At 28.3% G+C, this 11,125-nt stretch overlaps 1 protein-coding gene across 1 annotated transcript; it reads left to right on the forward strand.

The window, feature by feature from the left end:
* Positions 1 to 2,004: 2,004 nt before the first annotated feature.
* On the forward strand, positions 2,005 to 10,547 carry LOC148761270 (uncharacterized). The gene is made up of 5 exons (XM_088809277.1): positions 2,005 to 2,698; positions 4,363 to 4,887; positions 6,789 to 7,313; positions 9,215 to 9,739; positions 10,537 to 10,547. Exons 1-5 carry the CDS (start codon positions 2,005 to 2,007, stop codon positions 10,545 to 10,547), a joined length of 2,280 nt encoding a protein of 759 aa, XP_088665403.1.
* Positions 10,548 to 11,125: the final 578 nt, after the last annotated feature.

Here is an 11,125-nt window from a genome sequence, read left to right on the forward strand (position 1 = left end):
GAATATATATGTATGAGCATTTTATATTTGCAATATAGCATTGCAAGATGTAAATTTATATTATTTAATCAATTGTATAATTTTTTTTTTTATGAACCATACTTAAAACACGTCTTTCCTTTCTCTTTTCCTTTCTTTCCTATCTTTTTTTCTGCAACAAAAAAAAAATAAAAATAACGTCGCATTCTGGTTGAGCTGCCAATAAATTGACAATTGTCCCCTCTTGGGGACAGCTTTAACTTTTCTTACCAGTATGCAACCCGTTGTTTCTTTTCCTTGCTCGTATTCAACCGAAGACCTCCTTTGGAGACAATTTGGATATGTATTATAGATCTCAGTTTCCTGGGCAATGTAATTGAAATATATCTATTAGGCAACCTGTCAACTTTGAAATGTCTTTTCTTGGTATTAATTTTGTAGACTTTAAAAATAAGACATTTCATTCAATTCTAAATTACTATGTGCTTATCCAGATAAAAATTAAAAAAAAATTCAGGCAACTTTGTCTACAATGTTTTGTGTTATTGAAGCTTTGGGTTTCTACTTACTTGGTGACGCAATTAGAGTAGATCAATATACAATTCAAAAAGATGGAAGAAATATAGTCTTAATTATGTAAGTTGATGGAAGTTAGGGGAAGATTGTGGCCAGTTGTAAGGCTGTGATTTCTTGTTGATTGACAAACATAATTTTGAGATGATATGTTAATTTGGATATAACATCGTAAAATCTTGTGTTGTTTCTATAATCACCAGGATACTTTCCCTGCTTTCAAACATGCTTTAATTTTTTTAAAAAATTATGCAAGTTGATGAGTAAATATTGAACAATTTTCAGGGTTGGTATATTAATCCACCGAGAGCGCGAGACTAAAGTTAGCGATGGTAATTGTCCTTTGCATTTCAGTAACTTTCATGAGTCTTCCACCACTTGGGTGGGTCTTTCCTTAATTAATTAATCGTAAAGAGGGTGGAGGGGGCTATGATTGGTACAGTCCACAAGTAGAAAATTCAGCCCCTTGCTACAAGAAATTCTATCTCCATCATAAAATAATGACAGACTTGGAACTTGGTGCCAAGATTAAGAAACTTTAAGTCAACAAATTAACTTTAAATTTAAAAAAAATAAAAATGAAAAAGACACTCTTACCTTACATTATATCTAAAAGACTCTTTAAATTATTCAAAAATTTTGAAAATTTTTTTTATACTTTTATTGCATTCAATAAAATGCTTATATTTTTATTTTGAGTCAAATATTATTTTGAATCAAATAAACTCTTATACTTTTATTTTGAATCAAATAAACCTTTATAATTAATTATTGTTTTAGTCAAAATGTCATTTGTCATTTTATATCGTGAGTGCTGACGTGACATGTTAACATATCTTAATTGATGATGATATGACATGTTGGCATATCATAATTGATAATGATGTAACATGCTAATTTGGCATAATTATATGACATTTTTTACTCTTCACATCAATATCATGTTAGTGTCATGTAAATATAAAATGACAAATGATATTTTAATTAATGACAACTAATCAATTATTAATTATAAAGATTTATTTGACCCAAATAAAAATAAAAAGTCTTAATGGAATACAATAAAAAAATAAAAACTCATTTAAATATTCTTAAATAGTTTGAGGTCCTTTTTTTAACATTGTACCTTCCTACTTCATGTCTTCGTCTACAAACTATTATAATTGAATTGGTATTTCTCACGTCATTGTCTTAAGTCTTTCGAGCATGGATCTTAGGGGAACTAGTTCTCCACAACTAAGAAATCCCTCTTTCCTTATTTTCATGGTTAAATCATGCAAAGAATTAACATCCAAAAAAAACTGTGTCATATGTGTGGGTCCCTCCAATATGGAAAAGTTGGAACCTATTTAAGCAATGCTTCAGTTCCCTTTTAATTATCCTACCGTTCCATAAAATTTAAGTTTCTTTTCTCCTACTCTTTGCTTGATGATTGATACACGTCCTACACCCATGGGCAATATCAAATTCTATTTTCTTTGGATATTTCTGATACAACGTTTCATGATTGGCTTCACTGCGAGTATGTCTGTGAGTAATCTCACCACAGACCAATCTATGCTTCTTGAATTCAAAAACCAAATCCTTGATCCTCACGATGTCTTGGCCAGTAATTGGTCCAGCACTAGCTCAGTCTGCCATTGGGTTGGTGTTTCTTGCAGTGCTCACCATGGAAGAGTATCTATCTTGGATCTTTCAAACATGGGTCTTAAGGGAACTATTGCTCCACACCTAGGAAATCTCTCATTCCTAGTCTCACTTAACTTGAGCGGCAATAATTTCCATGGCTATCTACCCAAAGAATTGGCCAAATTGCATCGCTTGAAACTCATTGACCTAAGTTACAATGCTTTTAATGGAGAGATTCCTTCATGGTTTGGAGCTTTACATAAAGTTAAATATTTGATCCTCGGCAACAATACTTTCACAGGTACAATTCCTCCAACTCTTGCCAACATGTCGAACTTGGAGACCTTAGACTTGGGGCACAATATGATTCATGGAAAAATTCCATATGAGATTGGTGATCTTCAAAAGCTGAAGATGTTTCGTGTACGATACAACCAACTTTTTGGTTCCATACCTTCAAGCATCTTCAATATATCTTCATTGCGGTTGATTTCTTTGACAAATAATACTCTATCTGGTAATTTTCTTGAGCTTAAGATTTTCTAATTTTTGATTTAAAACTCCTACTACAAGTTATAAATGTTAATTCTTATTATAATTGAAAAGTACTTTTATGCATGGGATATGCATCTAAGTGGACAAACTCCACCTTCCATTTTCAATAATTCTTCATTGAAAGAAATTGATTTTCGTAATAATTTATGAAATTATATAAAAAATAATATTATTTTACATTCATCTTGTTTTTTTTGTTTTTCCACTTGACTTGATTTATTTTTATTTGATTTCATTATTTTCAATTAATAATTTTTTTAAAACTTATAAGTTAGTTTAACAAATTTATATCTTTTATTTTTTATTTATTTATTGAAAATAAATTTAATTACTATCAAATAATTTTTTTATATGCTTAAGCATTATCTACATCAATTTTGTCAAACGTTATCTTAACTTCAATTTAAAGCACTTTTAGAAACAACTCTACTCTAACAATACTTTTGAGAGAAATTCCAATGGAATAAGCTCAATTTACAATTCACTTTTGTTTTTATTCTCTTATTATTTGTACAAGACAGACCAATGCAGCTCAAACTTGATGTCTCTATTGAAATCTAGGCTAGTTGTACCACTTAACCTAAGTCCAAGTGACATTTGCTTTTGACTTTTAGCAACTCTTTGAAAAATAAAAACAAATAGGAGTATAACAAAAGTCAATCATGAAGCTTGATTCACTTGATCCTATATGTTAGCCACAATTATCTAACCACTTGTATAACTATAGGATCATCAGCTTAGACTACACTGACATAACTTTAGTCCTTCCCCCCATATTTTTTTTGCATTACTTGTTTTGCTGTGATTTTCCAGTTTAATAAAATATACGAGCTTGTTTGTAGATAGCTAGCAATTCGGTCCAGCATCAAAGCTTTTGCTTCCAGTTGCTTGTATACCTACTGGCCTTAGAGACATCACTCACTCTAGTTTTCAGTGTTATTAATGAAATTTACTGATTGACTGAGTGAAAAAAAAAAAGGAAAATATGAGAAGCAAAATCTAGATATATAGAAAAATTAACAACCAAAATGAGTTTAAACAATAACAAATGCTTACGCTAAACTTAGTCTTTAATTTATTCAAATCAAATATATTCATCGTTTTTTTTACTTAAAAATGGGATAATTTCTTTGAGATAATGTGTTTTTCAATGACAATTTAATTAAATTAACTTATAATTTCATAATTTAGAGCAAATACTTTCACTAATTTCACAAATATATATTGATTTGGTTTTTGGCTTTCCATTTTTGACTCAAACTTGTGACACTGCATAAAGTATTTACTACTGAGAAAAATAGACTTTTTGATTTTGATTGCAAATAGATTTCTATATTACGATTGCAATGTTAACAAATCAGGTATCCTTTTTTTATACCAATTTTGCAAGTGAAATTCCATGCGAGATTGGAAATCTTATTACATTGGACAAATTTTATGCGTCATATACGCACATAAGTGGACTAATTCCACCTTCCTTCTTCAATATTTCTTTATTGAAAGAAATTTATCTCCAAAACAATAGTCTATCTGGTAATCTACTCAACAACATTTAATTGCATTTTTTGATGTAGTTTATTTTAGGAGTAAAAATAATTCTAACTTGTATTTTTCTTTTCTCTTAAGGTAAATTACCATGCGTGAGCTTGGATTCAAATCTTGAGGTGCTTCACTTAGGGAATAATAATCTCAGTGGAAATATTCCTGACTGTATCTCTAATGCTTCAAAGCTCAAAATTCTAAGCTTGTATCAAAACTCGTTCTCTGGTCTTATTCCAAATACACTTGGCAATTTAAGTTTTCTTGAGGAGCTACGCCTTTGGTCGAACCATTTAACCACAAAACCTCCAAACCATGAGTGGAGCTTCCTTTCTTCATTGGCAAACTGTAAGAATCTAAGTGTCTTACAGATATCATCAAATCCATTAAATGGCATTCTTCCAACTTCTATCTCAAATCTCTCTACATCACTTCAAGATTTTCGTGCCATGGATTGCCAAATTAAAGGTATCATTCCTATGGAAATCAGTAGCTTAACCAACATTAGAGTTTTGGATCTCGGTCAAAATGAATTGAGGGGATCTATTCCGAGAAGCATTGGAAATTTAACTAGACTCAAAGTATTAGATTTGCACGAAAATAGTTTGAAAGGTAAGATTCTACATTTGATTTTTAAGTTTATAACTTGGTTTTCATTATTTTCTACTTAAGATTCCATTTTTGGTTTAAAATTCCTACTACAAGAATGTGTGTATACATGCTAATTATTATTGTAATTGAAAAGCACCTTCTACTTCTAATTAACAAAAATATACAGAAGAAAAATATGAATAAGAATTATTACTTTTTATAAAGTTTTAGAATAATGGTATTATGTAGTAAAATTTTTTGGTTATATACATTTTTCCTTTTGTAAAATTTTTTTGCCTATACTATCTTCAATAATATTCATCTCCGTGAACACTTAAATGTTAAAGTTAGTCAAATTTTAAATCAATTAATATAATTTTTTCCATAGTTTCTTAGTGTTAAAAATTAAAAGATTATGATATAGTAACAAATATTTAATAGATTTTTTTATATTTGCACTTTACCTCTTAATAATTCATGAAATTTTACAAAAAAATAATATTATTTCAGATTTATCTTTTTCTTAGTTCAATTTTTTCACTTGACTTTATTTATTTTTATTTGCTTTCTTTATTTTCAATTAACAAAAAGATTTTTTACTTTAAAACTTATAATTTGGTTTAAGAAAGTTATACCTTTTATTTTATTTATTAACTGAAAATAAATAAAAATACTATCAAATAATATTTTATTTATTTAAAGCAGTTTTAGAAAGAACGCTACTCTAACAATAGTTTTAAGAGAAATTCGAACCGAATAAGCTCAATTAGGATTTTACTCTTTGCACTTTGCTTTATTTTTATTTTCTTCTTATGCAGCTCAAACTTGATATCTCTACTAAAAACTTATGCCACTTGTACCAATTAAACTAAGTCCAAGTGGCATTTGCTTTTCTTCTTTAGAAATAAAAACAAATAGGAGAACAACAAAAGTCAACCATGGAGAGATCCATTACAGAAGCTATATGCAGGCTTTCTATGAACTTGAATTACTTTATTCTATATTGTAGCCCCAATTATCTATAACTATAGGATCATCAGTTTAGGCTACACTCCTTTCTTCTTTTCTTTTTTGCATTACCTCTTTTGCTGTGGCTTTCCAGTTTAATAAAATATATGAGCTTGTAACAAACTTATAAATAGCATAGCAATTCGGTCTAGCATCAAAGTTTTTGCTTGCAATTGCTTGTACCTATAGGCCTTAGGGACATCACTCGCTCTAGTTTTCAGTGATATTAATGAAATTTAACAATTGACTGAGTGAAAAAAAAAAAAAGGGAAATAGGAATAGCAAAATCTAGATATGTAGAAAAATTAACAACCAAAATGAGTTTAAACCATAACAAACACTTGCGCTAAACTTAATCTTTAATTTATTCAAATCAAATATATTCATCGTTTTTTTACTTAAAAATGGGATAATTTCTTTGAGATAATGTGTTTTTCAATGACAATTTAATTAAGTTAACTTATAATTTCATAATTTAGAGCAAATACTTGCACTAATTTCACAAATATATATTGATTTGGTTTTTGGCTTTCCATTTTTGACTCAAACTTGTGACACTGCATAAAGTATTTACTACTAAGAAAAATAGACTTTTTGATTTTGATTGCAAATAGATTTCTATATTACGATTGCAATGTTAATAAATCAAGTATCTTTTTTTTATACCAATTTTGCAAGTGAAATTCCATACGAGATTGGAAATCTTATTACATTGGACAAATTTTATGCGTCATATACGCACATAAGTGGACTAATTCCACCTTCCTTCTTCAATATTTCTTTATTGAAAGAAATTTATCTCCAAAACAATAGTCTATCTGGTAATCTACTCAACAACATTTAATTGCATTTTTTGATGTAGTTTATTTTAGGAGTAAAAATAATTCTAACTTGTATTTTTCTTTTCTCTTAAGGTAAATTACCATGCGTGAGCTTGGATTCAAATCTTGAGGAGCTTCACTTAGGGAGTAATAATCTCAGTGGAAATATTCCTGACTGTATCTCTAATGCTTCAAAGCTCAAAATTCTAAGCTTGTATCAAAACTCGTTCTCTGGTCTTATTCCAAATACACTTGGCAATTTAAGTTTTCTTGAGGAGCTACGCCTTTGGTCGAACCATTTAACCACAAAACCTCCAAACCATGAGTGGAGCTTCCTTTCTTCATTGGCAAACTGTAAGAATCTAAGTGTCTTACAGATATCATCAAATCCATTAAATGGCATTCTTCCAACTTCTATCTCAAATCTCTCTACATCACTTCAAGATTTTCGTGCCATGGATTGCCAAATTAAAGGTATCATTCCTATGGAAATCAGTAGCTTAAGCAACATTAGAGTTTTGGATCTCGGTCAAAATGAATTGAGGGGATCTATTCCGAGAAGCATTGGAAATTTAACTAGACTCAAAGTATTAGATTTGCACGAAAATAGTTTGAAAGGTAAGATTCTACATTTGATTTTTAAGTTTATAACTTGGTTTTCATTATTTTCTACTTAAGATTCCATTTTTGGTTTAAAATTCCTACTACAAGAATGTGTTTATACATGCTAATTATTATTGTAATTGAAAAGCACCTTCTACTTCTAATTAACAAAAATATACAGAAGAAAAATATGAATAAGAATTATTACTTTTTATAAAGTTTTAGAATAATGGTATTATGTAGTAAAATTTTTTGGTTATATACATTTTTCCTTTTGTAAAATTTTTTTGCCTATACTATCTTCAATAATATTCATCTCCGTGAACACTTAAATGTTAAAGTTAGTCAAATTTTAAATCAATTAATATAATTTTTTCCATAGTTTCTTAGTGTTAAAAATTAAAAGATTATGATATAGTAACAAATATTTAATAGATTTTTTTATATTTGCACTTTACCTCTTAATAATTCATGAAATTTTACAAAAAAATAATATTATTTCAGATTTATCTTTTTCTTAGTTCAATTTTTTCACTTGACTTTATTTATTTTTATTTGCTTTCTTTATTTTCAATTAACAAAAAGATTTTTTACTTTAAAACTTATAATTTGGTTTAAGAAAGTTATACCTTTTATTTTATTTATTAACTGAAAATAAATAAAAATACTATCAAATAATATTTTATTTATTTAAAGCAGTTTTAGAAAGAACGCTACTCTAACAATAGTTTTAAGAGAAATTCGAACCGAATAAGCTCAATTAGGATTTTACTCTTTGCACTTTGCTTTATTTTTATTTTCTTCTTATGCAGCTCAAACTTGATATCTCTACTAAAAACTTATGCCACTTGTACCAATTAAACTAAGTCCAAGTGGCATTTGCTTTTCTTCTTTAGAAATAAAAACAAATAGGAGAACAACAAAAGTCAACCATGGAGAGATCCATTACAGAAGCTATATGCAGGCTTTCTATGAACTTGAATTACTTTATTCTATATTGTAGCCCCAATTATCTATAACTATAGGATCATCAGTTTAGGCTACACTCCTTTCTTCTTTTCTTTTTTGCATTACCTCTTTTGCTGTGGCTTTCCAGTTTAATAAAATATATGAGCTTGTAACAAACTTATAAATAGCATAGCAATTCGGTCTAGCATCAAAGTTTTTGCTTGCAATTGCTTGTACCTATAGGCCTTAGGGACATCACTCGCTCTAGTTTTCAGTGATATTAATGAAATTTAACAATTGACTGAGTGAAAAAAAAAAAAAGGGAAATAGGAATAGCAAAATCTAGATATGTAGAAAAATTAACAACCAAAATGAGTTTAAACCATAACAAACACTTGCGCTAAACTTAATCTTTAATTTATTCAAATCAAATATATTCATCGTTTTTTTACTTAAAAATGGGATAATTTCTTTGAGATAATGTGTTTTTCAATGACAATTTAATTAAGTTAACTTATAATTTCATAATTTAGAGCAAATACTTGCACTAATTTCACAAATATATATTGATTTGGTTTTTGGCTTTCCATTTTTGACTCAAACTTGTGACACTGCATAAAGTATTTACTACTAAGAAAAATAGACTTTTTGATTTTGATTGCAAATAGATTTCTATATTACGATTGCAATGTTAATAAATCAAGTATCTTTTTTTTATACCAATTTTGCAAGTGAAATTCCATACGAGATTGGAAATCTTATTACATTGGACAAATTTTATGCGTCATATACGCACATAAGTGGACTAATTCCACCTTCCTTCTTCAATATTTCTTTATTGAAAGAAATTTATCTCCAAAACAATAGTCTATCTGGTAATCTACTCAACAACATTTAATTGCATTTTTTGATGTAGTTTATTTTAGGAGTAAAAATAATTCTAACTTGTATTTTTCTTTTCTCTTAAGGTAAATTACCATGCGTGAGCTTGGATTCAAATCTTGAGGAGCTTCACTTAGGGAGTAATAATCTCAGTGGAAATATTCCTGACTGTATCTCTAATGCTTCAAAGCTCAAAATTCTAAGCTTGTATCAAAACTCGTTCTCTGGTCTTATTCCAAATACACTTGGCAATTTAAGTTTTCTTGAGGAGCTACGCCTTTGGTCGAACCATTTAACCACAAAACCTCCAAACCATGAGTGGAGCTTCCTTTCTTCATTGGCAAACTGTAAGAATCTAAGTGTCTTACAGATATCATCAAATCCATTAAATGGCATTCTTCCAACTTCTATCTCAAATCTCTCTACATCACTTCAAGATTTTCGTGCCATGGATTGCCAAATTAAAGGTATCATTCCTATGGAAATCAGTAGCTTAAGCAACATTAGAGTTTTGGATCTCGGTCAAAATGAATTGAGGGGATCTATTCCGAGAAGCATTGGAAATTTAACTAGACTCAAAGTATTAGATTTGCACGAAAATAGTTTGAAAGGTAAGATTCTACATTTGATTTTTAAGTTTATAACTTGGTTTTCATTATTTTCTACTTAAGATTCCATTTTTGGTTTAAAATTCCTACTACAAGAATGTGTTTATACATGCTAATTATTATTGTAATTGAAAAGCACCTTCTACTTCTAATTAACAAAAATATACAGAAGAAAAATATGAATAAGAATTATTACTTTTTATAAAGTTTTAGAATAATGGTATTATGTAGTAAAATTTTTTGGTTATATACATTTTTCCTTTTGTAAAATTTTTTTGCCTATACTATCTTCAATAATATTCATCTCCGTGAACACTTAAATGTTAAAGTTAGTCAAATTTTAAATCAATTAATATAATTTTTTCCATAGTTTCTTAGTGTTAAAAATTAAAAGATTATGATATAGTAACAAATATTTAATAGATTTTTTTATATTTGCACTTTACCTCTTAATAATTCATGAAATTTTACAAAAAAATAATATTATTTCAGATTTATCTTTTTCTTAGTTCAATTTTTTCACTTGACTTTATTTATTTTTATTTGCTTTCTTTATTTTCAATTAACAAAAAGATTTTTTACTTTAAAACTTATAATTTGGTTTAAGAAAGTTATACCTTTTATTTTATTTATTAACTGAAAATAAATAAAAATACTATCAAATAATATTTTATTTATTTAAAGCAGTTTTAGAAAGAACGCTACTCTAACAATAGTTTTAAGAGAAATTCGAACCGAATAAGCTCAATTAGGATTTTACTCTTTGCACTTTGCTTTATTTTTATTTTCTTCTTATGCAGCTCAAACTTGATATCTCTACTAAAAACTTATGCCACTTGTACCAATTAAACTAAGTCCAAGTGGCATTTGCTTTTCTTCTTTAGAAATAAAAACAAATAGGAGAACAACAAAAGTCAACCATGGAGAGATCCATTACAGAAGCTATATGCAGGCTTTCTATGAACTTGAATTACTTTATTCTATATTGTAGCCCCAATTATCTATAACTATAGGATCATCAGTTTAGGCTACACTCCTTTCTTCTTTTCTTTTTTGCATTACCTCTTTTGCTGTGGCTTTCCAGTTTAATAAAATATATGAGCTTGTAACAAACTTATAAATAGCATAGCAATTCGGTCTAGCATCAAAGTTTTTGCTTGCAATTGCTTGTACCTATAGGCCTTAGGGACATCACTCGCTCTAGTTTTCAGTGATATTAATGAAATTTAACAATTGACTGAGTGAAAAAAAAAAAAAGGGAAATAGGAATAGCAAAATCTAGATATGTAGAAAAATTAACAACCAAAATGAGTTTAAACCATAACAAACACTTGCGCTAAACTTAATCTTTAATTTATTCAAATCAAATATATTCATCGTTTTTTTACT

Source organism: Theobroma cacao, chromosome 8 (assembly GCF_053813885.1).
Source record: "Theobroma cacao isolate CCN51 chromosome 8, ASM5381388v1, whole genome shotgun sequence".
Taxonomy (NCBI): domain Eukaryota; kingdom Viridiplantae; phylum Streptophyta; class Magnoliopsida; order Malvales; family Malvaceae; genus Theobroma; species Theobroma cacao.

What these genes read in the sequence shown, in the direction of transcription:
- LOC148761270 (XM_088809277.1), top strand. Translation starts at nt 2,005, where the DNA reads ATGGGCAATATCAAATTCTATTTTCTTTGGATATTTCTGATACAACGT. An exon ending in GACAAATAATACTCTATCTG is followed by an intron (nt 2,699 to 4,362) that starts GTAATTTTCTTG and finishes TTTTCTCTTAAG; the next exon opens with GTAAATTACCATGCGTGAGC. An exon ending in GCACGAAAATAGTTTGAAAG is followed by an intron (nt 4,888 to 6,788) that starts GTAAGATTCTAC and finishes TTTTCTCTTAAG; the next exon opens with GTAAATTACCATGCGTGAGC.